This window comes from Balaenoptera musculus, chromosome 1, assembly GCF_009873245.2.
Source record: "Balaenoptera musculus isolate JJ_BM4_2016_0621 chromosome 1, mBalMus1.pri.v3, whole genome shotgun sequence".
In the NCBI taxonomy this organism is placed as follows: domain Eukaryota; kingdom Metazoa; phylum Chordata; class Mammalia; order Artiodactyla; family Balaenopteridae; genus Balaenoptera; species Balaenoptera musculus.
In genome coordinates this window covers 184,745,075-184,772,956 of record NC_045785.1, presented here as the reverse complement: position 1 = coordinate 184,772,956, position 27,882 = coordinate 184,745,075, and the positions used below count along the sequence as shown (strand labels likewise).

The window sequence follows — 27,882 nt, the reverse complement described above, 5'->3', positions numbered from 1 at the left end:
TAGACAGGAGCTTTATAATAAGCTAGGTAAAAGTAAAACTCAGTTCTTTGTCATTTAGGCTCAAACTCGTGTAAAATTAAATTTCTTGGACCAGATTGCAAAGTACTGGGAATTACAGGGAAGTACTCTGAAAATTCCACATGTGGAGAGGAAGATCTTGGACTTGTTTCAGCTTAATAAGGTAAAAGCCTAATGACCATCTTTCTCACTGAATAATTCTTCTGACAGCATGAATTTGATCTTCTTTGCCTTAAAATAAGAAATTTACTGCTTGAAATATGTAAAATAAAATTCTTCATTTAGTTTTCTGATTAATTGGTCTCTGCTTGTCAGGTCTGAAAGCCTTATCTTGTGAAATATTTTGCTGCCACCTGTTTTTTGGTAATTTTTAAACTTTGTAGTGGTCCTCTTAGATATTCCTGTCTGTTTTATTGCAGATAAGACAACAGAGGCTTTCAGTGTCCAAGTTGACCAACTGAAAAGGCTGAGTTATAATTCTATATCTTAAAGTTCATTTCAGTCTAAAGCCTGCATTATTTCCACCAGACATGCTGCCGTTCTTGCTACTCCTCAGTTTACTAGAACCTTTTCTTTATCAGAGATTTCATTGCTAATTTAATTCTTCCTCATGGAAAGTCTTGGCTGCTTTGGGGAACTGAGAAGTAGCTTTTGGAGGGGTACAAAAAGTTTATGGAATATGCTGTTAAAAGCAGTGTTTTAAATTCCTAGTTTAAAATTAATAATGCATATATATATATTTTACTTGGAAAATGTATTTTTAAAAGATGACCACAGCCAAGAACTAATTTCTTTTGCTGATTTATTTAACAGTTAGTTGCAGAGGAAGGTGGATTTGCAGTTGTTTGCAAGGATAGAAAATGGACCAAAATTGCCACCAAGATGGGGTTTGCTCCTGGCAAAGCTGTAGGCTCCCATATCAGAGGGCATTATGAGCGAATTCTCAACCCCTACAACTTATTCCTGTCTGGAGACAGTTTGAGGGTGAGTGGGGCTAGCCTTAACCTGTTTTATTTCACTGCTTATTGGCACATGGTCTTTGGGAGGAATGAAAAGGCCTTGATTATGTGTGGAAGACTTGCTTGGAAGACTTGTTTTATGGATTTTTCCTCCAATGTTTTAGTTCTGTTTTGAGAGCAACCATACTAAGAAGGTTGTTTTGGAATGAATAAGGTTACAGAGGAAATATTCTTTTGTTATCAAAAACTGAAATCTGTATTAACTTCACTATAGATGTTCCTTTCTTACAGCAGTTGGTTATTACCTACTTGTTACGGCTTATGCTTTTGCATTCACTTACTGTTTAAAGTGTATTCCTGGTTGTCACATGAAAATACAACCTGTGAAATAACTTGCCTGCCTGCTCTCTTTTGCCAGCTGAGGTCTCCAAGGAGATTTTCATAGAATGTTGACATTGGTAGAGAGTAGGGGACTCAGTATTGCTGGACAGCTCATGGAGCCCTCTGCTAATAGTTCCTATGTAACCGTGTTTGTTTCCTTACAAAGGTGGTATTTTTTTTTTTTTGCGGGTGACATTTTGGCAAGTTTTTTTTTCTTTCTTTTTCCTTTTTTTTAATTAATTAATTAATTTAGTTATTTTTGGCTGTGTTGGGTCTTCGTTTCTGTGCGAGGGCTTTCTCTAGTTGCGGCGAGTGGGGGCCACTCTTCATCGCGGTGCGCGGGCCTCTCACTATCGCGGCCTCTCTTGTTGCGGGGCACAGGCTCCAAACGCGCAGGCTCAGTAGTTGTGGCTCACGGGCCTAGTTGCTCCGCGGCATGTGGGATCTTCCCAGACCAGGGCTCGAACCTGTGTCCCCTGCATTGGCAGGCAGATTCTCAACCACTGCGCCACCAGGGAAGCCCCAAAGGTGGTATTTGCCAAATTATTCAGACACAAACTTTTATTCTAATTAAAAGCAAAACAATATTATAAAAACTTCCCACTTACTTTAGGCCCTGGTAGAAAGCAGAATGTCATAATTGTTTACACTCTTTGAGATATTCTACACTAGAGCAGTGAGCCCTATAATTTTAGGAATTGTTACTGTGCTATAGAGAGGGAGAAAGATCACAACATAGTTTCCGAGGGTAAACCTGCTAATCAAAACTCTGTCTTGATACAGACATATCATCTGGAATGCTTAAATCCTATAGGTTTTCGTAGCATTGTGTTTTTCTTTTCTCTCTCCCTTGATTCCAGGTGGGCTTTCTTTTTAGTCTAGAAAATGTGACTAATCTAATACTCAGAAAGTTGTTTAAAGAAATGTGCACTGTGTGAATGTTTAGTGAACCCATGGATGAAATTGTTTAAAGTGTTGTATATGGAGCCTTTATGTCTCTGTTTTATAGTCAGATCTACATACAGTTGCCCACAATAGATTTTCTCCTTTGAACCTTTTTATCTCGGTGCAGAAGTTAGATGAATAAGGGGGGAGAGAGCGTCTCCCTGCTTTATGGGTTTAGAAACAGCTCGTCTATATACTTAGAGAGGCCCTAAGTTTCATAGTTGAAAAGTGGGTAAGCATTTATACAGTCATAGTCTGAAAGGAACAGGTATTTAACGATACCCTTTACAAACATTACATCTACAACACAGATAAATATCTGTTGAGGGGCCTGCTGATACATGTTCCTTGTGGAAAGTATAAAAACAAAGGAAAGTATGATGAAAATAAATCCCTCCTAATCCTCTTATCTGCTTTTTCTTTCAAGGCTATTTTTATGCACATATACACAAATTGGAAGTGTTTTCTTTACGTATACAGTATTTTTCCTGCCTAACATGTCACTGTATATTTTTGAAAATACAGGTTTTTGGGGGTTTTTTTTTAATTTATTTATTTTTGGCTGCGTTGGGTCTTCATTGCTGTGCTCAGGCTTTCTCTAGTTGTGGCAAGCTGGGGCTACTGTTCGTTACGGTACTCAGGCTTCTCATTGTGGTGGCTTCTCTTTTGCGGAGCACGGGCTCTAGGCATGCAGGCTTCAGTAGTGACAGCACACAGGCCCAGTAGTTGTGGCTCGCGGGCTCTAGAGCGCAGGCTCAGTAGTTGTGGCGCATGGGCTTAGTTGCTCCACAGCATGTGGGATCTTCCCGGACCAGGGCTCGAACCCGTGTCCCCTGCATTGGCAGGCAGATTCTTAACCACTGTGCCACCAGGGAAGCCTGAAGATACAGGTTTTAATGACCCTGTGTCATTCCATTTTAATACCCATAACTTGATTTGATTTCTCCTGTTGCTCAATTCTTTTATTTTTCTGGAATTTTTGAATTTTATTTATTTTTTATACAGCAGGTTCTCATTAGTTATCTATTTTATACATATTAGTGTATATATGTCAATCCTAATCTCCCAGTTCATCCCGCCACCATCACCCCGTCCCGCCACTTTCCCCCCTTGGTGTCCATACGTTTGTTTTGTACATCTGTGTCTCAATTTCTGCCCTGCAAACCAGTTCATCTGTACCATTTTTCTAGGTTCGACATATATGTGTTAATATACGATATTTGTTTTTCTCTTTCTGACTTACTTCACTCTGTACGACAGTCTCTGGATCCATCCACATCTCTACAAATGACCCAATTTCATTCCTTTTTATGGCTGAGTAATATTCCATTGTACATATGTCCCACATCTTCTTTATCCATTTGTCTGTCAGTGGGCATTTAGGTTGCTTCCATGACCTGGCTATTGTAAATAGTGCTGCAGTGAACATTGGGGTCTTTTTGAATTATGGTTTTCTCTGGGTATATGCCCAGTAGTGGGATTGCTGGGTCGTATGGTAATTCTATTTTTAGTTTTTTAATGACCCTCCATACTGTTCTCCATAGTGGCTGTATCAATTTACATTCCCACAACACTTCAAGAGGGTTCCCTTTTCTCGACACCCTCTCCAGCATTTGTTGTTTGTAGATTTTCTGATGATGCCCATTCTAACTGGTGTGAGGTGATAACCTCATTGTAATTTTGATTTGCATTTCTCTAATAATTAGTGATGTTGAGCAGTTTTTCATGTGCTTCTTGGCCATCTGTATGTCTTCTTTGGAGAAATGTCTATTTAGGTCTTCTGCCCATTTTTGGATTGAGTTGTTTGTTTTTTTAATATTGAGCTGCATGAGCTGTTTATATATTTTGGAGATTAATCCTTTGTCCATTGATTCGTTTGCAAATATTTTCTCCCATTCTGAGGGTTGTCATTTTGTCTTGTTTGTAGTTTCCTTTGCTGTGCAAAAGCTTTGAAGTTTCATTAGGTCCCATCTGTTTTATTTCCATTTCTCTAGGAAGTGGATCACAAAAGATCTTGCTGTGATTTATGTCAAAGAGTGTTCCTCCTATGTTTTCCTCTAAGAGTTTTATAGTGTCCGGTCCTACATTTAGGTATCTAATCCATTTTGAGTTTATTTTTGTGTATGGTGTTAGGGAGTGTTCTAATTTCATTCTTTTACATGCAGCTGTCCAGTTTTCCCAGCACCACTTATTGAAGAGACTGTCTTTTCTCCATTGTATATCTTTGCCTCCTTTGTCATAGATTAGTTGACTGTAGGTGCATGGGTTTATCTCTGGGCTTTCTATCTTGTTCCATTGATCTATGTTTCTGTTTTTGTGCCAGTACCATATTGTCTTGATTACTATAGCTTTGTAGTATAGTCTGAAGTCAGGGAGTATGATTCCTCCAGCTCCGTTGTTTTTTTCCCTCAAGACTGCTTTGGCTATTCAGGGTCTTTTGTGTCTCCATACAAATTTTAAGATGATTTGTTCTAGTTCCGTAAAAAATGCCATTGGTAACTTGATAGGGATTGCATTGAATCTGTAGATTGCTTTGGGTAGTATAGTCATTTTCACAATATTGATTCTTCCAATCCAGGAACATAGTATATCTCTCCATCTGTTGGTATCATCTTTAATTTCTTTCATCAGTGTCTTATAGTTTCCTGCATACAGGTCTTTTGTCTCCCTAGGTAGGTTTATTCCTAGGTATTTTATTCTTTTTGTTGCAATGGTAAATGGGAGTGTTTCCATAATTTCTCTTTCAGATTTTTCATCATTAGTGTATAGGAATGCAAGAGATTTCTGTGCATTAATTTTGTATCCTGCAACTTTACCAAATTCATTGATTAGCTCTAGTAGTTTTCTGGTGGCATCTTTAGGATTCTCTATGTATAGTATCATGTCATCTGCAAACAGTGACAGTTTTACTTCTTCTTTTCCAGTTTGTATTCCTTTTATTTCTTTTTCTTCTCTGATTGCCATGGCTAGGACTTCCAAAACTATGTTGAATAATAGTAGTGAGAGTGGATATCCTTGTCTTGTTCCTGATCTTAGAGGAAATGCTGTCAGTTTTTCACCATTGAGAATGATGTTTGCTGTGGGTTTGTCATATATGGCCTTTATTATGTTGAGGTAGGTTCCCTCTATGCCCACTTTCTGGAGAGTTTTTATCATAAATGGGTGTTGAATTTTGTCAAAAGCTTTTTCTGCATCTATTGAGGTGATCATATGGTTTTGCTTCTTCAGTTTGTTAATATGATGTATCACATTGATTGATTTGCGTATATTGAAGAATCCTTGCATCCCTGGGATAAATCCCACTTGATCGTGGTGTATGATCCTTTTAATGTGTTGTTGGATTCTGTTTGCTAGTATTTTGTTGAGGATTTTTGCATCTATATTCATCAGTGATATTGGTCTGTAATTTTCTTCTTTTGTAGTGTCTTTGTCTGGTTTTGGTATCAGGGTGATGGTGACCTCACAGAATGAGTTTGGGAGTGTTCCTTCCTCTGCCGTTTTTTGGAAGAGTTTGAGAATGATGGGTGTTGGCTCTTCTCTAAATGTTTGATAGAATTCACCTGTGAAGCCATCTGGCCCTGGACTTTTGTTTGTTGGAAGATTTTTAATCACAGTTTCAATTTCGTTACTGATTGGTCTGTTCATATTTTCTGTTTCTTCCTGGTTCAGTCTTGAAAGGTTATACCTTTCTAAGAATTTGTCCATTTCTTCCAGGTTGTCCATTTTATTGTCATAGAGTTGCTTGTAGTAGTCTCTTAGGATGCTTTGTATTTCAGTGGTGTCTGTTGTAACTTCTCCTTTTTCATTTCTAATTTTATTGATTTGAGTCCTCTCCCTCTTTTTCTTTCTTTTTTTTTTTTTTTTTTTAAATTAATTAATTATTTATTTATTTATTTTTGGCTGTGTTGGGTCTTCGTTTCTGTGCGAGGGCTTTCTCCAGTTGCGGCGAGCGGGGGCCACTCTTCATCGCGGTGCGCGGGCCTCTCACCATCGCGGCCTCTCTGGCTGCGGAGCACAGGCTCCAGACGCGCAGGCTCAGCAATTGTGGCTCACGGGCCCAGTCGCTCCGCGGCACGTGGGATCTTCCCAGACCAGGGCCCGAACCCGTGTCCCCCGCATCGGCAGGCGGATTCCCAACCACTGCGCCACCAGGGAAGCCCTCCCTCTTTTTCTTGATGAGTCTGGCTAATGGCTTATCAATTTTGTTTATCTTCTCAAAGAACAAGCTTTTAGTTTTATTGATCTTTGCTATTGTTTTCTTTGTTTCTATTTCATTTATTTTCGCTCTGATCTTTATGATTTCTTTCCTTCTGCTAACTTTGGGTTTTGTTTGTTCTTCTTTCTCTAGTTCCTTTAGGTGTAAGGTTGGATTGTTTATTTGAGGTTTTTCTTGTTTCTTGAGGTAGGCTTGTATTGCTGTAAACTTCCCTCTTAGAACTGCTTTTGCTGCATCCCATAGGTTTTGGATCATCATGTTTTCATTGTCATTTGTCTCTAGGTATTTTTTGATTTCCTCTTTGATTTCTTCAGTGATCTCTTGGTTATTTAGTAACGTATTGTTTAGCCTCCATGTGTTTGTGTTTTTTACGTTTTTTCCCCTTGTAATTGATTTTTTAAAACAAATTCCTTTATTTTATTTATTTAATTCTGGCTGCATTGGGTCTTCGTTGCTGGGCATGGGCTTTCTCTAGTTGCAGAGAGCTGGGACTACTCTACATTGTGGTGCACGGGCTTCTCATTGTGGTGGCTTCTCTTGTTGCAGGGCACAGGCTCTAAGCGTGGGCTTCAGTAGTTGTGGCTCGCAGGCTCAGTAGTTGTGGCTCGCAGGCTCAGTAGTTGTGGCTCACGGGAGCTAGAGTGCAGGCTCAGTAGTTGTGGCGCACGGGATTAGTTGCTCCACAGCATGTGGGATCTTCCTGGACCAGGGTTCGAACCCATGTCCCCTGCATTGGCAGGTGGATTCTTAACCACTGTGCCACCAGGGAAACCCCCCTCTAATTGATTTCTAACCTCATAGCATTGTGGTCAGAAAACATGCTTGATATGATTTCAATTTTCTTAAATTTACCGAGGCTTGATTTGTGACCCAAGATGTGATCTATCCTGGAGAATGTTCCGTATGCACCTGAGAAGAAAGTGTAATCTGCTGTTTTTGGATGGAATGTCCTATAAATATCAGTTAAATCAATCTGGTCTTTTGTGTCATTTAAAGCTTGTGTTTCCTTATTAACTTTCTGTCTGTATGATCTGTCCATTGGTGTAAGTAAGGTGTTAAAAGTCCCCCACTATTATTGTGTTACTGTTGATATCCTCTTTTTTTTAAATTTTTAAATTATTTTTTTAAAATTTATTTATTTATGGCTGTGTTGGGTCTTCGTTGCTGTGCGCAGGCTTTTTCTAGTTGTGGTGGGCAGGGGCTGCTCTTCGTTGAGGTGTGCATGCTTCTCATTGCGGTGGCTTCTCTTGTTGCAGATCACAAGCTCTATGCGTGTGAGCTTCAGTAGTTGTGGCATGTGGCCTCAGTAGTTGTGGCTCACGGGCTCTAGAGTGCAGGCTCAGTAGTTGTGGTGCATGGGCTTAGTTGCTCTGCGGCATGTGGGATCTTCCAGACCAGGGCTCAAACCCGTGTACCCTGTATTGGCAGGTGGTTTCTTAACCACTGTGCCACCGGGGAAGTCCCTCCATTTCCTCTTTTATAGCTGTTGGCAGTTGTCTTATGCATTGATGTGCTCCTATGCTGGGTGCATATATATTTATAATTGTTATATCTTCTTCTTGGATTGATCCCTTGATCATTATGTAGTGTCCCTCGTTGTCTCTTGTAACATTCTTTATTTTAAAGTCTATTTTATCTGATATGAGTATTGCTATTCCACCTTTCTTTTCTTTTTTTTTTTTTTTTTCCACCTTTCTTTTGATTTCCATTTGCATGGAATATCTTTTTCCATCTGCTCACTTTCAGTCCGTATGTGTCCCTAGGTCTGAAGTGGGTCTCTTGTAGACAGCATATATACAGGTCTTGTTTTTGTATCCATTCAGCCAGTCTGTGTCTTTTGGTTGGAGCATTTAATCCATTAACGTTTAAGGTAATTATTGATATGTATGTTCCTGTTACCATTTTCTTAATTGTTATGGGTTTGTTTTTTGTAGGTCCTTTTCTTTTCTTGTGTTTCCCACTTAGAGAAGTTCCTTTAGCATTTGTTGTAGAGCTGGTTTGGTGGTGCTGAATTCTCTTTAACTTTTGCTCGTCTGTAAAACTTTTGATTTCTCCGTCGAATCTGAATGAGATCCTTGCCAGGTAAAGTAATCTTGGTTGTATGTTCTTCCCTTTCATCACTTTAAATATATCATGCCACTCCCTTCTGGCTTGTATAGTTTCTGCTGAGAAATCAGCTGTTAACCTTATGGGAGTTCCCTTGTATGTTATTTGTCATTTTTTCCTTGTTGCTTTCAATAATTTTTCTTTGCCTTTAATTTTTGTCAGTTTGATTACTATGTGCCTTGGCGTGTTTCTCCTTGGGTTTATCCTGCCTGGGACTCTCTGCGCTTCCTGGACTTGGGTGGCTATTTCCTTTCCCATGTCAGGGAAGTTTTTGACTCTAATCTCTTCATATATTTTCTCGGGTCCCTTCTCTCTCTCTTCTCCTTCTGGGACCCCTATAATGCAAATGTTGGTGCGTTTAATGTTGTCCCAGAGGTCTCTTAGGCTGTCTTCATTTCTTTTCATTCTTTTTTCTTTATTCTGTTCCACAACAGTGAATTCCACCATTCTGTCTTCCAGGTCATTTATCCGTTCTTCTGCCTCAGTTATTCTGCTATTGATTCCTTCTAGTGTATTTTTCATTTCAGTTACTGTATTGTTCATCTCTGTTTGTTTGTTTTTTAATTCTTCTAGGTGTTTGTTCTTTAATTCTTCTAAGTCTTTGTTAAACATTTCTTGCATCTTCTTGATCTTTGCCTGCATTCTTTTTCCAAGGTCCTGGATCATCTTCACTGTCGTTATTCTGAATTCTTTTTCTGGAAGGTTGCCTATCTCCAATTCATTTGATTGTTTTTCTGGGGTTTTATTAGTTCCTTCATCTGGTAGAAAGTCCTCTGCCTTTTAATTTTGTCCATCTGTCTGTGAATGTCTCCTCTTGCTGAATTCTTTGTGCATAAATTTTTATGCCCATTTCTGATTTTTGAAAATAATTCTTAGAGGAAAGGAGAATTAAAATACATATTTTTAAAAAAGAATGGAAAACAGCAACGAGAAACCACTGCACACCATTAGAATGACCAACATTCAGAACATGACAACACCACATGCTGGCGAAGATGTGGAGCCACAGGAACTTTTTTCCATTGCTGGTGGGGATACAAAATGGAACTGCCACTTTGGAAGACAGTTGGGCAATTTCTTAGAAAACTAATAAACATGCTTTTATCATACAATGCAGCAATCACATTCCTTGGTATTTACCCAAAGGAGTTGCAAACTTATATCCACACAGAAACCTGCATGTGGATATTTGTAGCAGGTTTGTTATTCATAATTGCCAAAAGTTGGAGGTAACCAAGATGTCCTTTAGTAGGCGAATGGATAAACAAATTGTGGTACAGCCAGACGATGGAGGCTAAAAAACAGTGAGCTGTCAAGTCGTGAGAGGACAAGAAGGGACCTTAAGTGCATTTTTTTTTTTTAGGATTTATTTATTTATTTGTTTTATTTATTTTTGGCTGCGTTGGGTCTTAGTTGTGGCATGCGGGATCCTTCGTTGTGGTGCGTGGGCTTCCCTCTAGTTGTGGTGTGCAGGTTTTTTTCTCTTCTCTAGTTGTGGCATGTGGGCTCTAGAGCACGTGGGCTCTGTAGTTTGTGGCCTGCAGGCTCTAGTTGAGGTGTGTGAGCTCAGGAGTTGCGGCGCATGGTCTTAGTTGCCCTGCAGCATGTGGGATCTTGGTTCCCTGACCACTGATCGAACCCGCATTCCCTGCATTGTAAGGTGGATTCTTTACCACTGGACCACCAGGGAAGTCCCAAGTGCATATTTTTATGAAAGTTAAAGAAGCCAATATGAAAGGACTGCATCTACTGTATGATTCCAACTCAGTGGTATTCTGGAAAAGAAAAACCTATGGAGACAGTAAAAAGATCAGTGGTTGCAAGGGGCTGGGGACAGGAGTGTAAGATGAATAGGCAGAGCACAGAGAATTATTAGGGCAGTGAAAGTACTCTGGATGATCCTCTACCTTTGTCCAAGCTCATAGAATGTACAGCACCAAGAGTGAACCCTGACGTGTGAACTGTGGACTTTGGGTGATGTGTGAATGTAGGTTCATCAGTTGTAGCAAATGTTCTACTACTCTGGTGGGGGATGTTGATGATGGGAGAGGCTGTGCATGTGTGGGGGCAGCTGGTGTATGGTAAAATCTAGGTACCTTCCTCTCAACTAGGCTGTAAACCTAAAACTGCTCTTAAAAAATAAACCCGTAATAAAGGGGGCAGGGGGAGAGTGCACAATGAAGGAACTGTTGCAAAAGGGTAAACTCAAGCCTAAAGTAAGTTTCGGGAAACTTGAGAGAAGTTGAGTGGTGATGTGCTGGATAACGGGACAGAGGCCTCAGTCTTGTATCCCTGTGTTTTCTAAATGTCTTAAGGGATTGCTCTCCCCCTGTAGGATGATGTCATTACGGTGTGGTGATACAAATCACCTCTAAATCCCAGTTTCTCAAACAAAGGTTTAAGAGTTGGCATGCGATAGCATTAAATATAAAACAAACACATCAAGTGTATGTTTTGAATCCTGGTTTGAAACAAAATAATCTCTTCATATATATTCTAAAGAGCTTCTGAGCTTGATTTTATCTTAGTTCTTCAAAGTCCTTATACAGCCAAGCAGGCCATGGATTACAGAACCATTTAGACTAGTGGGAGATGAGAACCACATATATAACATCTGAATTTCTGACCATCCACTTAATAAAATGTCTGTGATTCAGCTCACTTCATATCTCCACAATCACACATACTTTCAGGTCTCAACAGAAAGTTTATATAATACATAAAGGAGGTTAATTTAGATGGGGGACAGGTTTTATTCCCATCTGCATGTTTTCATTGAACATACTCTAAACGCTCAATTGAGGACTTGTTATGGAATGGACAGTGATATTCCATACTAGTTGAGTTGATGTTTCTAGATCAGATCAGTGTGTAGGTTTAATTAGAAGAAGCAGAATATTTAATATTATAGGTTGTGCTCCCAGTGGTAGATTTGTTACTTGTTTAGAGTATCAAGAAATCTACTGTAGTATTTTTGTAATAGTACATATTATTTAAATGTCAGAAATAGATTCTGTTAGATGGTTGCTCTGTATTTTCTTTTGTCCTTCTCCCCATTCTCTGGATTCTTTCTGCAAATGTCAGGAGGAAGGAGCCAGTCATGTTAGTGACACTGCATGGTTGTAATGGTGCTCGCAGAGCCAAGAGTTGTAGAAGGTTATAATTTCAGTGTATCTTATTACAAGTATGGATGATACAGTAGACCTTCAGTGGTTACATTTTGGAGCCTGCTTTTAAAAATGCTTCCTGTGGCATTTGTAGGACCTCTTATAAAGGAGTGGTATTTACTTGAAATTCATATTAGATTCAGTGGTAATATTTTGTTGTCACTGTGTTTTGTTGTATTGGCATTAAACACTGTTTTCCGGTGAGCTTAGAATCAAACTAAAAAGAAAAATCAAAGCAAGAAGAGATTCTTCTGTGATCAGAACCGAAGTTATTGCTGTGGGCTATCTATTAACCTTTGCCTTGTGAGTTAGACTTTGTAGGAATATATTGAAGAAAAGGAAAGCTTTAATAAGGGATAATAGTCACGTGGTCTGTTTTCTCAATTCAAATGATATCTTTTTGATAATAGAAGGTTGCTAATTATGTTTAAACCTACAGGATTGTAAAATTTAGAAAACTTACTGGATTCCATATTTTATTACTGTAAACATTTTTAAAATGAGATATTCTGATTATGGAAAGCTATTTGGGGAACATACAGGGGGCCTTTCTAGCAGTTTGGGCCTTCACTTAATTTACAGTTGCAAGCAGGGATAATTGTCGCTGGCTCATGGGGACTGCCTCAAGCCTGCTGTGGCCTGTTGTAGCCTGATGAGGTGATATCAACAATTAAATGAATTGAAGCAACACCATTCACCTCCTGAAAAAAAGTCAAGCTGTTATAACTATATGTGTGTGTATATGGTTGGTAACTGCAGACTTGTCTTTGTGTTTATTTAGATTTAAAAAATTGCACACCTGTTATGTATTTCCATAAAATCATTGTAAAATATACCCTGCAAAAATCCAGTGAAATTCTCTTAAGATTAAAAAAGGGGGAAGGGACTTCCCTGGTGGGGCAGTGGTTAAGGATCTGCCTGCCAATGCAGGGGACACGGGTTCGAGCCCTGCTCTGGGAAGATCCCACATGCTGCAGAGCAACTAAGCCCGTGCGCCACAACTACTGAGCCTTCGCTCTAGAGCCCACGAGCCACAACTACTGAGCCCGCGAGCCACAGCTACTGAGCCCGCGAGCCACAGCTACTGAGCCCACGTGCCACAACTACTGAAGCCCGTGCGCCCAGAGCCTGTGCTCCGCAACAAGAGAAGCCACCGCAATGAGAAGCCCACGCACCGCAATGAAGAGTAGCCCCCTCTTGCCGCAACTAGAGAAAGCCCGTGCGCAGCAACGAAGACCCAACGCGGCCAAAATTAAAAATAAATAAATTTATTTTTTTAAAAAAGGGGTGGGGGAGAATTCATCAATACAGTTGTGTTTTATTTCCAGTGTCTGCAGAAGCCAAACCTGACCACAGACACAAAGGACAAGGAGTACAAACCCCATGATATTCCCCAGAGGCAGTCTGTGCAGCCCTTGGAAACGTGTCCCCCAGCTCGACGAGCAAAACGCATGAGAGCGGAGGTGAGAGCCTCGTGAGGTTGATCAGACAGGCCTCAAGTCCCGGTGCTGACGTGTGTCTGACCCTGGATTTTTCTCATGCACGTGCTCTTCATAGATTGAACTTTACTAGCCTCACAGAGGGATGCTGTGTATACTCTAGCTTTTACACTTGGGGGAATTGCACTGTCAGAGGAGCGAGGAATTGAAATCTTTCTAGGTTTATGCTGCCTGGACAGTCAGCTGCTGCATGGTTAACGGTCAGAGCCTAGGGAAGAGTAGGTGAATAGGCGTTCATCGTGACCCTCTTGATGTCGGGCAAGGTTTACTGGGAATTAAGGTTAGTAGGAGTGCAGTTGGAGATTTTTGCTGAAAAGTACTGTTTTTGAGAGGTTACGAAGAAGGTAGTGAAAGCTGTTTTTCTCAGACTTCCTGAAGAGGAGTATGGAATCCGTAGCAAACATTTATGCTAAGCCGGAAAATATTCAGGCAGCAAGGGGCGCTGGTGATATAACACACAGATAAAATGAGAGTGAAGCATGAGGGAAGATGAGGAGTGAAATACTTAAGAAAGACAAGTTCCTCTAAGATTTTTCTGCTCTGAGAGGTTTCTCCTGGAAAGGGAGAAGAGTATTCTCCCAGTTACCTTGTTCCCACACAGAGGTGGGAAGGTTTTGGGTTCCTTGATGGACATGTGAGTATGAAGAGTCAGTGGTTAATATATTAGGAACAGTTTAGAACTGGGAAGCCTCATGGCATTAGTTAGGTTTCTAAATCAATAGTTGGGTTATTTAATAATTATTGGTGAGGATGAAAAAAAATCAGCCATTTTGGTTTCTGAGGAAATGGATAAATAAGAATTACTTTTCACTTAGGTAAGTTGGAGATATGAGAAAATTTGGCAACTCCATTTTTTTGAAGTGAGAATCCCTCAGAATAGGAACATATATGGTTATTTGAAGCCCACAAGCAGGCTTCAAGTTTATTCGTCTTAAAGTCAGTTCTTGTTTGAGCACATCTTGATCTTTAAATGTGTAAGACATGCCCAGTGCTGTGGATGCCTAGATCTGTCTTGATGACACATCAAGGTGACGGTATGGCCCTGGAAGAAATCGTGTTAGCAGTAGACATCCTGATTGTGCACGAATGAACACAGGCACAGTTCCACTACGTCACTTGTGTCCCAGAGCAGACGGGGCTTTGCTTATCAACCAGTATGCGCACTTCGTGGACACCAGGTACTGAGACTGGCTCATACGCTCTCACTGATGAGGGAGCCGTGACTCAGCGGTGTTAGGGGAGCAGTTGGTAGTGACAGTTCACTACAAGAATTAATAGAAACTTGTTGTGGAAGCTGAGTTTTCCTTGAATGCTGTCATACTTTGGAAGAGCCAGCACACTCTTCTAGGCTGATGAAATTACGTTATTTATGTAACTGTTTAGGATTTGGCTAAGTTATGACTGAACAAAGTGTAAGTTGTGAGTAGATGAGAACTGAGGAACTTCTAGGAGGAAATACACACTGTTCCCAGTTTGGGTAGTAACACTTCCCATAAGTCATCCCTGATCCTTTGACTTTTCCCTAAATTTTTGACCTGTTGAAGTGGAGAATACTCCTAACTTCTAAGTTTCCTCACTCATTCCTTAAGTAATAAAAATATTAAGGGTGGAATCTCTGCTCGAAGGGAGAGAGTTTTGAATGTCCTATTAATAGAGATAATTTATAAGATTATAGGCACTTTGTGATTCCAGTTGGATTTTAGAAGATTTCTGTCTTTTTAAAGGAAATATTCATGTATATGACAAATTTTTTTAAGGCCATGAATATTAAAATAGAACCAGAAGAGACAGCAGAAGCCAGAACTCATAACCTGAGACGTCGAATGGGATGTCCAGCTCCAAAGTGTGAAAATGGTAAGAAAGTTCATCCATGAATAGGAAGGAAGAGTGAATAAGTAAAAACAATCATTCATCTGGTAGTTAAGAAAATATTGGAGCAACTTTACATACTAGTCACTGGGTTGTGCCTTGAGAAATAAAATCTTATTATATTAATATCCTTGTTTTCATAATTAGATGACTGGAAGGAGAGAGAAACAAATGAATATATGCATATTAGAAATGTGATTGAATTTCTCAACTGTAACTAGTTGCTATTGGGTTGGCCAAAAAGTTCATTCGGTTAGTGAATATGTTGTTCAATACAGTTCTTGGTGAAAATGAAAAATGTGTCTTATTTTTACTTAAAACCAAACAAACTTTTTGGCCAACCCAATACTTTGAAATTTGGTTCAACAGCATTAATTGTAAAGAAGTGATTTGTGAGAAGCATAGGTGCCTTTGACTGAATATCTGATAGGTTTGTTTCAGGCATGGCAGGCAGGCAGGCTTTCTTAATCTGAGTTTTAATTGACAGATGCTTGCCCGGCCACTGCTTGATGTCAGTCACTGAAAGGTAGGTTTGACACTCTCTTGAGAGAAATTCTGTATAGGCAGGCACTTAGTAATGAAGAAGTAGTTATTGAAATGGGCTTTTCTTAGTGACTGGTGAGTTAGTGGAAAAGGCAGCACAATGTAATAGAAAGTAGATGGAGTTGTAAAAATACAGATCTGAATCTGAATCCTGGCTCAACCACTAACTAGTTGTATGACCTTAGAGATACTTCTTGACTTCTTTTACCGTCAGTTTTCTTGTCTTTGAAACAGATTGGTTGCAAAGGATTATATGATTGATACAATAACAATTGATGGAAAGCATTTAGCGCAATACCTTCCGCAGAATAGCTCATTAATTGATAGCTAGTGTTTTAGAAAATTCTCAGTCTTTGAAACCAGGAAGCTAGAGAGGCTAGTAATCTTAGATCATGGAGGGATAATCTGTAACGTGGAGGGGTTGCTGTTGGTGAACGGTCAGTGTCTTATGGTCAAGATCAAGAGGAATTTGCTTTCACCAACATATGCTATGTCTTAGTCATAAGAAGAGCATATCTTCGGCTCCCATTTTGAAAGCATACAGACCTGAGCAACATCTGGTATCATATCTTGTGCTTGTATCTTGGAATTTGAATGGTGTGAGAGTTGCACGTCATCATAAAGTAGTCAGCACGGAGCTCCTGAACGTAGTAACTCTGGGTGCTGCTGCGCTGAAGCGAGCAGAGAACTGGGTCCGGGTGTGCCTCAGCAGCAGGAGGGATGAGCACGGGAGGGAGCTGACGGGAGCAGAGCAGAGGGAGTGCTGACCTGGACTGCCTCCTACAGAGAAAGACGGGAAAAGCAGCCTCAAGCAAGAACCTGCTGAGAGGAAGGAGTGTATTACAGAGAGTGAGAAGGAGAAACCCAGGAGTCGAGCGAAAAAAACCACCAGTGCTGTGAGTCGACATCTTTAAAAACTTTTACAGCCCAGTTTATACTTAGTGCCTTACCTGGGACTGCTGGTTCAGTGTCTCACAATGAAAAGACCTTTAGAGGTGGTTTGTAGTATCAGTTTATAAACAGGGAAACACGGATGCGTCATGAAATCAGTAGTAACAGCTGGGGGCGTTGACAGCCATTTTTCTGGAGGACGTTCAGTTTAGCACTGAGTAATGGTGAGCTCAATCCTATGGAGAATTGTCAACAAGTGACTAGCCCACTTCCAAGCGAGCTGAAGGTAGATCAGAAATCAAGATGATGTTTTCCAACTTGACAGCAAGGAAGGATAAGGGAAGGAGTGTGCAGATAGGAGGGAGGCTAGGGCCTCGCAGGGTCAGAGGCCTGGGGAGCTGTTCACTCAGGTGGAAACAAAAAGCCAAGCTCTCTTCCTCAGCCCCCTTCTGAGCCCCTGGGAGCAGCTTGACGACAGTGCTTTTGATCTTGGAATTGGAAGTTATTCCAATTAAATGTTCTGTTCATAACTATCATCTCCCTCTGCCCCAGCACAGAAACAAACAAAGCAGTCAGAAAACTAGCAGAGCCCAGGTTTCTATTTGCTACAACAAAAAAGTCTGCTCGGGCTGCCATAATGAAGTATCACAGACCGAGTGGCTCAAACAAGCAAAGTTTATTTTCCCACGGTTCTGGAGGCTACAAGTCTGAGATCAAGGTGTTTGCAGACTTGGTTTTTTCCTGAGGCCTCTGTCCTTGGCTTGTAGACGGTCATGTCCCTGTGTCCTCATGGTTTTCCTCTGTGTGTGTCTGTGTCCTAGTCTCTTCTTACAAGGACACCAGTCATACTGGATTAGGGCCCAACCATATGACCTTTTTAACGACCTCTTTAAGACCCTGTCTCCAAATACAGTCACATTCTGAGGTATTAGGGGTTAGGACTTCAACATAGGAATTTTGGGGAAACATGATACGACCCATAGTAGGTAATGACTGTGTAGTTTTATTACTGTGTATTTGGGGGAACTTCTTAACTATGACTAATTAGAATGTAAACTGTTTCAGTTTTGTAAAAACTGTAAACACTTTTGCCTTTTAACATGGCAGAATTGAACTTTTTCTTTTTAAGTTCTGTTTTTGGTTAGGTGGATAATTTATTGCCTAACGTGTTATTCTTCTAGAAGACTATGTTTCTGTAAGCTGCTAAAAGCTGGATATTTAAGTAACAAACTTTAATTAAAACACACAATTGAGAAATCTTGGCGATTACTCTTCAGAGTTGGGAATGCATGAGATATTATGAAATATCTCATAACAGAAGGTGAAGCATTTTTATTTAAAATGTCCCCTTATAGAGGGTGAAACATGTTCACTTGCAGCATGTTGGAGAGACTAGATTATGCCTCAGATCCATTTCATTCCTAGAGTTTCACAGAATCAAACAGCAGCTCATGCCCCTGTGTTCTGTGCCCATTTTCATGCTGCAGGTTGACCTGTATGTCTGCCTCTTGTGTGGCAGTGGCAACGATGAGGACCGGCTTCTCTTGTGTGATGGGTGTGATGACAGTTACCACACCTTCTGCCTGATCCCGCCGCTCCATGATGTTCCCAAGGGAGACTGGAGGTGTCCTAAGTGTTTGGCTCAGGTCAGAATTAATAGCAGAGGTGGCATTAGAAAACTTCCTTAAGAAGGTTTTTTCTTCACCTTCCGGTTTTAGATTTGGCAATTGATAATAAGGAGTCTCATGACAAAAACTGGGGTGGGCCTGAATAGGAAAGAGGTCTTGGAAGTGAGCTGCACAGCTATGCAGCAAGCTGAGAGTCAGAAAAACATTTTAATAACTACACTTTTTAAAATTTCATTTAAAAAAAGCATGCTCTTTGCAAAAATTCTTAGGCACTGAACAACTTAAATAGGTAATTTCATAGTCCATAGATAATCACTTGTTAATATTTCGATATATATTCAGACAAATGGAAATTACACAAATGGAATTACACTACACAAGTGATTTTAGTACACATATATATATGATTTCTCATATGTATGTGAACCATAAGTAAATATACATATAAGTAAATATCTTTCCTTTTTCTTTCTTTGTGTTTTGACAGGAGTGCAGTAAGCCACAGGAAGCCTTTGGCTTTGAACAGGCAGCCAGGGACTACACCCTGCGCACTTTCGGGGAAATGGCGGATGCGTTCAAATCTGATTACTTCAACATGCCAGTCCACGTATGTACAGACATAACTGCTTCGATTTAGGATTTTAATAACTTTGGGGAAAGGTATATCTGAAGACGTTTGAGTTGGCCCTTATCCCTGATAGTCAGCCATTGTCTTGCACAGTGAAACCTTTAATTTGTTCGGTAGTATTAACATTCCACAGTACTTCAAAATGCATTCTAATTTTTCATTTGATTTCTCTAAAGATAGGCTTTTTGAGATAAATCATATAGCGACAGTAACAGAATACCAATGAAAGGAAATCACCAGCAGTTCTTTCAGCTCAACAAATAAAATTCAAAGAAAACTTTGCAAAATTTATTGAATGACTCCTGTGTGCCAGTCCATGTGCTGTGCCCTGGGGGCACGTTTACCTCTTGTTACGTTGTCATAAGGTAGCGCTGTAAACTTTAGGATTTTATATTTATTTATTTATTTGGTTTCGTCGGGTCTTAGTTGTGGTGCACGGGCTCTTTGGAGCACGGGGCTCTCTCTATTTGTGGCATGCGGGCTTAGTTGCTCTGCGGCATGTGGGATTTTAGTTCCCCGACAGGGATCAAACCCACGTCCCCTGCATTGGAAGGCAGATTCTTAACCACTGGACCGCTAGGGAAGTCCCTAAACGTTTGTATTTTAAATTCTCCTTTATTCCCTTAGAAGCATAAGCATGCTTCATTCAGCATTTACTATTCCATCAAATGAGTATACCAAAATGAATGGTTTCCTACCATACTTCTGGATATTTAAGCTGTTTTTTCTCACTACCAACAAAGTGCTATAGCAAACATTGTATGCATCTCCTTTTTGGGGGGGCAGGGGCTGTGTTGGGTCTTCATTGCTGCGCGTGAGCTTTCTGCAGTTGCGGTGAGCAGGCACTATTCTTTGTTACGGTGCGTGGGCTTCGCATTGTGGTGGCTTCTCTTGTTGAGGAGCACGGGCTCTAGGCTTCAGTAGTTGCGGCACGTGGGCCCTAGGGCACACGGGCTATAGTAGTTGTGACGTGAGGGCTCTAGAGCGCAGGCTCAGTAGTTGTGGCGCATGGGCTTAGTTGCTCCACAGCATGTGGGATCTTCCCGGACCAGGGCTCGAACCCGTGTCCCCTGCATTGGCAGGTGGATTCTTAACCACTGCACCACCAGGGAAGTCCTGTATGCGTCTGTTTAATTGGATTATTTTCTTAATATTTATCCATTTTTTTCCCATCTAATAGCTGTATCATTTACGGGACCATAGCAGTGTATGAGTGAACCTGCTTCGCCTAACATCACTAACATTAACTGTTAAGTTACTTAAAATGTCCCCTTATTTAACAGGCTTATAAAGTCAAGTAATATTCCTTTTGAATTTTCAGTTCTTTTGACCTCTCCTACATTACACATTATGTCCCCATATGTTCACTTAACCAGTCCTGGTGCCTCTTGTATTTGTGGTTGGCCTTTTGCACTTTGAGGGACAGGCCTCTGGCCTCATGTCAGAGTAGCGCAGGTCCTAAGCACTCAGCCTGGCCAGCCCTTCACGCTCGGGCCTGCAGCCGCAGAGTTGCTGCGCCCTGCCTGTTCCTCGTGGCTGCCCACATTACCCTCCGCCAGGTCTAGTGGAGAGAGTGAGAGGGTGGACTCAGGTGATGTGTTTGAACGCATTTCAGAGAATGAAGCATCGTTCACATACAGCTAACTACTGTTACTAAACAGAAGTCAACCAGGTTGTGTATTAGATTTCTCAAAACAGAAAAACACCTCCAGTTCTTAAATCTTAGCACTTTGCTTTCCTTGACTCCTTTTACAGTAGTGGCCAGGTTTGTTGATAGAGGAACATGAATTCTTAGTCAGCTCTTGGTTATAAAATTCCTTTTAGAAAGTGATGTTCATGTCTGAGCTGTCGGGGGCCAGTTGAGGAACATTTGGGACGTTATGGACACAGTTTTTCCTCAGGTTGCTATCCTGTGATTCCTGTCACTTAGCCTGTCTAGTCACATTGGTCACGGGCAGTTTGTGAGTGTCTGCGGAGAGTCACTCTCTTTACTTCCTTGTTTTGTATACAGATGGTTCCCACAGAACTGGTTGAGAAAGAATTTTGGCGACTGGTGAGCACCATCGAAGAGGATGTTACCGTGGAATATGGAGCTGATATCGCCTCAAAGGAGTTCGGCAGTGGCTTCCCGGTCCGCGACGGGAAAGTGAAGCTCTCGCCTGAGGAGGAGGTAGGCGTGGCTGTGAGCTCGTGGACTTGCGGGGGCGCCGGGGGGACGGGTGGGGGGCGCCTTTAGAGCGAGCCCACCGTTGATCCAGAGGTCATCACGCTGGGCTAGTAGCAGCTGTGCTACAACACGTATGTTGCTTGGAACTTGAGATAGTCATGGAAATTGGTTGGTTGGCTTGAAGTAATTTATGATACTTTAGAAAATCCTTAATTACCAGATTTTTAATGATTTCAAGAATAGTAGAAAAAAAAAAAAGAATAGTAGAAAGAACCCATAGACGAATTCTAGTCCCAACTAGATGACATGGGAGAATCACTTACCTCCCTTTGACTTCAGATTCTGTAACTTTGGTTTCTCGTTCTGAAGAAAATCTGAGGGATTGGAACCAGATACACATAATATAGACACACACACACACAAGTCCATTTATATAAAGCGCAGAGCTGGGCAGAAGTAATCTATGGGCATCCAGGAGGTAAGCATAGTGGCTCCCCACCCCCCCCAAATTCTTTTTATTTTGAAGGAGACTTTTCAGCCAGCTTTTTGAAACCAGCAGAGTTCCAAAATGCTGGCATGATAGAGAATTTAAGTATAAAGTATAAACCTTCATACTTTATCTCCTTATTTTTAGGAATATCTTGACAGTGGCTGGAACTTGAACAACATGCCAGTGATGGAGCAGTCTGTCCTCGCTCACATCACCGCTGACATATGCGGCATGAAGCTTCCTTGGTTGTACGTGGGAATGTGCTTTTCTTCCTTCTGTTGGCATATTGAAGACCACTGGAGCTATTCCATTAACTACCTGCACTGGTAAGGGGTTCCAGAGCCCCTACAGATGGTATGCACGCTGAGTTAGAAAACTTACCCGCCTCTTAGTTGTGACACATCTCTTAACTGAGTCTGAAGAGTGATGAGGTTTTTTTTCCTTAAGGTTTTTTTTTTTTTTTTTTTAACTACTATTGGACAGGCATCCTAACAATTTAAGACAAAGGTTCTTAAGAATCCGTAGGAAATCCATGAAGCCCTGCACTTGCACATGAGTTTTCAAGTATAACAGGCTTCTGGGGAGAAGATAGACAGCTTTTCTCTAATTGTCAGAGAAGTCTTTACTCGCAGAAAGGTTAGAAAGCACCGAGTTGCTTTTACTGTGGAAACCCCTTGCCGTTCTGTGGGCCCGGCGGCCCAGATAGCCCTTTGGGCAAGGAGAGGGGTGTGGGTCGTGTGGGTCCTCCAGGACCTTGGGACTGACCGCTCCTTATGGCCTGCCGAGTTCTGGCATCACTCTGCATGGTAGGTAGAGTGCGCCCCATCTGCGCGTGTCTGTGTGTGTGTGTGTGGTGGGCTGGGGCGGATATTTGGTCTTTTTAACTTTTATTTCACATCTGTTTCCCTCCCCTCCCCTCCATTTCCCTTGCTTTCTGAGTACAAAAATATTTGAAGATCTGTAACTCACTTAAATTCCCACACAAGGAATTTGAGGATGTACCACAAGAAAGAGGGAGTTGGCCTTTTACGTGCAGAGTGTCAGTCCTGCTTCCCCAGGCAATTGCTCCCAGCTGTGAAATGATGTTTACCATACCTCACAGGGATGTTACAGATTAATTGGTTGACAGTTAAACGTGCTTTGAAGAAGAGCTCTTTAGAAATGCTAATCGCCTTACTTAGAGTTTGGTTTAACTCGCTGTCAGGGCGGAGAGTTGCCATCCCTTGCTAGTTGCTGTAGGAAATTGTGGTGACCACATACCCTGTAGCTAACATAATACCTTATATTCTTAGAAATGCTAGATATTTACATTTTCTGAAGGGTCAGGTAAAATGGGAGGGAAGAGAGGGACCTCAGATGGGAAGTCTCATGTTTAAACTTTATCCTTGAAGAGGGAAAATGCATTACATATGTTCAGATCATATTTCTGGTGATATTTCTTCAGCTTGAACATTGCCTTACAAAGCAGGATCTAAAAAATAGGAACTGGTTAACCATCTTGTTTGCATTGGTGTTGTATGAGTTGAAGAAGCTACTGAAATTTCATGTAAATTTTGAGATTGATCTGCTTTTACAATCTGTTTTAGGGGTGAGCCAAAGACCTGGTATGGAGTCCCAGGGTACGCCGCCGAGCAGCTGGAGACTGTGATGAAAAGGCTGGCCCCGGAGCTCTTCATCTCCCAGCCCGACCTCCTCCACCAGCTCGTCACCATCATGAACCCCAATACCCTGATGACTCACGAAGTGCCTGTATGTTTTGAGTCTGTCCTCCTGCCACCCAGGCTTAACTCCCCACTTCTCTTTTTCCCTGTTGCTCACGTTTTTATGAAGCTGATTTGGTTGTATAGAAACAGCTGTTTGGTGTAATTTAGTACAATATTGCATTAAGCCAGTGGGACTGGATCCTCAGACACCATAAAAAGCTGATTTGTCGCAGCTGATGACTAGATTGCTGAGCAGCCTTACTTTGCAATAGTAACTGTGCGGCTGTCTCTTCCTTTCCTTTCTGGTGTTCAGTTCAGAGTACATTCACAGGTTGTACACCATCACCATTCCTGCTTTCTAAACTATAACTTTTGTTTATAACTTCAGTCCTTCAGCACAGCAAAACAAAAACTGTAAAAAAATAAGTGTTGTTAGTATAAATTAGTTTACTCTGAAAATGGCTAGGTTCTGTTATTGATATAATTAGATCTAAACTCTTGTGTCAGAATCCTTCATACTCCATCCCTACTTTAGAAAATAACTCATTGAATTTACACGGTTGACATGCTTGGTGGATCTTACATTCTCCCCGCTGCCCCTAATTAAGCTTAAGAGAAAATTTATTTCAGTGTCTTGAGCATGGATTTCAGGGTTCCCACTCTAGACTGAAAGATGCTATTGGTACTTCTTCCTCTGAGGTTTTTCTACGAAGTGGCACTTATTTTTGCTTAGTGGCTTCCTTTCGGAGGAAACTCTGAAGGCATTTTGGGAGGCCAGATTGAGATGTATGAAGTTGAAGAATCCATCTTATTTAGCTCAACCAAATGTAAATGATACATTTACAATGTTAAGAGGAATTCTTGATCTTGTGACCTTCATTTTATGCCTATGGGTTCATAGGCCAGTAAATGGGGGCAGATGGAAAGGAATTTTCTTTGAGGGATCATAAAATATTCATGGGCCAAAGCTTAGAAAATAAGGACCAATAGTCATCAAAATACCACCATCTCCTCGTTGTTGGCATTTTCCATCTTGACCCCCCTACCCCCGCCCCATGTTGATCGGTCTTTCTGATTTGTTATGAGTTGCTGGCTTTAGAAGAGACCTCTCGCCCTGTTCTTTAATAGTTGAGCAAACCACGTGGGGCTAGACTCTGCACCTAGAGAGGTAGGTGAATGAACTCGTGCATTCGGGGACTCACAGTGTAAGGGAAAGACAGCATTTACACAGATCACGGAAGAGTGGTGTGGTTTGACAGTGGTGTTGACTCGGGGGCTGAGCCATTAACTCTGAAAGGGCTGGAAAGGGCTCCGCCATGGGGCTCTGAAGGGGAGTGCGTGTGGCAGAGAGTTGAGGAGGAGGAGGCCGTCCCGGTGGAGGGCTGTGCTCCTGCGGTGGTTGCCGGCTGCAGACTTGGCCTGTCAGAGCCCGGAAGGGCATGTTCCAGCACAGGGCTGGGCCTCAGCCCGAGTTGCGTGTCCTTGTGGCCTGGGTGCTGCTTGAGAATTGGAATTTCCAACAAGTTCCCAGTTGCTGTTGCTGCTTTTGGTCTGGGAACTACATTTTGGAGAACCGCTGGTGGAGAGAGATGTATTGAAAAGACATCTAATACTATTACTATTATGTAGTAGTTCGTTCAGTCTGAGGATTTTGTGCCTAGAGCAATATAGGTGTTTCTGGGTAGAGGGAAAAGGGGAATTGTTGGTGGGAGGTAAGTTTGAGGCCCAAATCAAGAAGATCTCTGTGTGGAATGAGATCCTTGAAATAGAGTGGAATTTCTTCAGTTGGTGGTAGGAGATCCTATTTCGGTATGATAATACTTGGAAAGATGTGTCCTGATCCTGGATGTAGCCAGATTTTTGTGGTGTAAGCTGTGTTCTCTTGAGATACTTATCAACCTGGCAGTCTGGGGAACTACTCCATCTTGTGGCAGAAATGAATATCTTTAGGTAATATTCAGCCATACTTTTTTCCCTACCCTTTCTGGAGAATCATCTGATAGTCTATGTCTAGATTGTCTTTCGTGAGGATGTCACTGAAAATCTCCAATTTCTGTCTCCTTAGGTTTACCGAACTAATCAGTGTGCTGGGGAGTTTGTGATCACATTTCCAAGAGCCTACCACAGCGGTTTCAATCAAGGTTTTAATTTCGCTGAGGCTGTTAACTTCTGCACTGTCGACTGGGTGTGTAATTATGACCTAGCAAGCCTTTTCACATTTACCGTTTTTCCTGCAGAAATGGTATAGAATGCTTAGAAGCTGTCATGTGTCTAGTTGCTTAAACCAGTTGCTGCTGAAATGGCAGGTCAGCCAGCTGTGTACCTTCCCAGCAGGAGAGGCCCTGGCCCTGCAGTGTCAGCCAAGACCTGGTGAAGAGTCTGCTGAGTGACGTTTTGGCTGAAGCTTAGTATCTCATTGCAAACTGATAACAAACAGTTCCAGTCTTAAGACTGTACTTTACGCAGCACTGGCTTAAATTATCCAAACACAGTAATTTTAAATGACATTTGATTTCAGGTGGTTGTAAAGTGGAGTTTTTATATTAGTATTAATACTTATCATTTGCCTAAAAAGAGCTACCTAGTTTAAGTGGGTGTGGTGTTAAATCTAATAAATTACGATCTTCAGTGTTTTTTTTTTTTTTTTTAACACTGGGTTGGCCAAAAAGTTCCTTCAGGTTTTTCTGTAACATGTCATGGAAAAACCCAAATGAACTTTTTGGCCAACCCAAAATAGTTGGCCCAATAGTAATACCTACATCTATAATTATTTTCTGTTCTATAGTTTTTAGAGCATTATTGTTCCCTGAAGTAGATTAACCACACCAGTTCCACACAGTTGTTTCAGGAAATGTGTAAATTCTTATTTCCAATTAGATTCTACATTGTTGTAGACATTACTGCATTATTAATACGTTGGGTTTTTAAACCAGTTTTTAATTAATGTACCTAATTTGCCAGATCCTTGAGATGCAAAGATTTTAAAAGGTCCAAGGCTTGTTAGAGTCTAGTTTTAGGATTGATATATGATATCAGTATATGACCCAAGATGTGATATTTGGTCATTGATAATAAAGGTCAGGAGTCTTTGGAAACAGGAAGGAGAGAGATGAACGTCACGTGTCCTCCCTGTCTTTTGGCGCAGCTGCCCTTAGGCCGACAGTGTGTGGAGCATTACCGCCTGCTGCACCGCTACTGCGTATTTTCCCATGACGAGATGATTTGCAAGATGGCCTCCAAGGCGGACGTACTAGACGTTGTAGTGGCATCAACTGTTCAGAAAGACATGGCCATTATGATTGAGGACGAGAAGGCTCTAAGGGAAACTGTTCGTAAATTGGTAAGGTTGCTGGAACCCCAACTGCATGTCATTGGGTGTTACTTAGTAAAGTTCTTATGCACTTTGATAGCATTTTAAGGAAACTTTTCCTTAGTCTAATTTCCTTTAAGACCATTCTAATAGATGTATTATTGACGTCTCATTGTGCTTTTACTTTTCATTTCTCTAATGGCTAATGATACATTGAACATCTTATCATGTATTTATTTGCTACCTGCATATGTATCTCTTTGGTGAAGTGTCTTCTCACATGTCTTGCTCTACCCCTTTTTCATTGGATTGTTGGGAGACTTCTCTTTATTCTAGACACCAGTCCTTTATCAGATAAGTGTTCTGCAAGTATTTTCTTCCAGCTAGTGGCTTGTCTTTTCATTCTCTTAGCAGTGTCTTTCAAAGAGCAGAAGTTTTTCATTTTGATGAAGTTCAGTTTATCAGTTTTTTCTTTTATGGATCTTTTTTGGTGTGTCCTTCCTAAGAAATCTTTGCCTAACCAAAGTCACAAAGGTTTTCTCATGTGTAGTCATCTAGATTTTCTAGTTTTAGGTTTTACATTTAAGTCTTTAATCCTCTTAAGTAATTTTTGTTTATGGCAAGGTGTGGGTTGAGATCATTGTTTTTGCATATGGCTGACTAACTGTTCCAGCACCATTTCTTGAAAAGACTCCTTTTTCCTTTGAATTACCCTGGCACCTTTGTTGAAAATTAATTCACACATGTGTGGAGCTACTTCTGGACTCTGTTCTAGTCTGTTAGTCTATGCATTTATCCTCTTGCTAATACCATATGGTCTTGATTACTGTAACTTTCTAATAAGTCTTGAAATGAGGTGGTGTGAGTCCTCCAACTTTGTTCCTTTTAAAAATTGTTTTGCCTATTTTAGTTCCTTTGCTTTTCCATATAAAGTTTAGAATCAGCTTACTGATTTCTACCAAAAAGCCTGTTGGCATTTTGATTGGAACTGCATTAAACCTATGGATAGTTTGGGGGAGAATTGACATCTTAACAATACTGAGTCTTCCAATCCATGAACATAGTCTATCCCCTCATTTATTTAGGTGTTCTTGATTTCTTTCAGTATTTTGTAGACTGCAGCACACAGATTTTACACATATTTTCTTGGGTTTATAATTAGGTATTTCTTTTTTTTTGGTACTATTATGAATGGTACTTCAAAATTTTTTTCGATTTCCAATTTTTATTGCTAGTATTTAAAAATACAGTTGACTTTCCAAAATTGACTCTGTATCCTACCTCCTTGCTAAACCCAGTAGTTCTAGTAGTTTTTTGTAGATTCTTTTGGGACAGTCATATCCACAAATAGTCACATTGATT

At 40.9% G+C, this 27,882-nt stretch overlaps 1 protein-coding gene across 11 annotated transcripts in view; it reads left to right on the top strand.

The window, feature by feature from the left end:
- KDM5B (lysine demethylase 5B) overlaps window positions 1-27,882 on the top strand; it is a 72,236-nt gene that overhangs the window by 25,657 nt on the left and 18,697 nt on the right. For 2 of the 11 annotated variants that reach the window (XM_036856258.1, XM_036856230.1), the window contains exons 3-14: window positions 59-181; window positions 832-1,002; window positions 13,121-13,255; window positions 15,049-15,145; window positions 16,490-16,599; window positions 18,082-18,240; window positions 18,710-18,829; window positions 20,862-21,020; window positions 21,652-21,833; window positions 23,094-23,256; window positions 25,276-25,395; window positions 26,356-26,550. In XM_036856258.1, the coding sequence (XP_036712153.1) occupies window positions 59-181; window positions 832-1,002; window positions 13,121-13,255; window positions 15,049-15,145; window positions 16,490-16,599; window positions 18,082-18,240; window positions 18,710-18,829; window positions 20,862-21,020; window positions 21,652-21,833; window positions 23,094-23,256; window positions 25,276-25,395; window positions 26,356-26,550 (1,734 nt within the window). The other 9 variants (XM_036856239.1, XM_036856249.1, XM_036856264.1 and 6 more) reach the window with 9 other exon arrangements.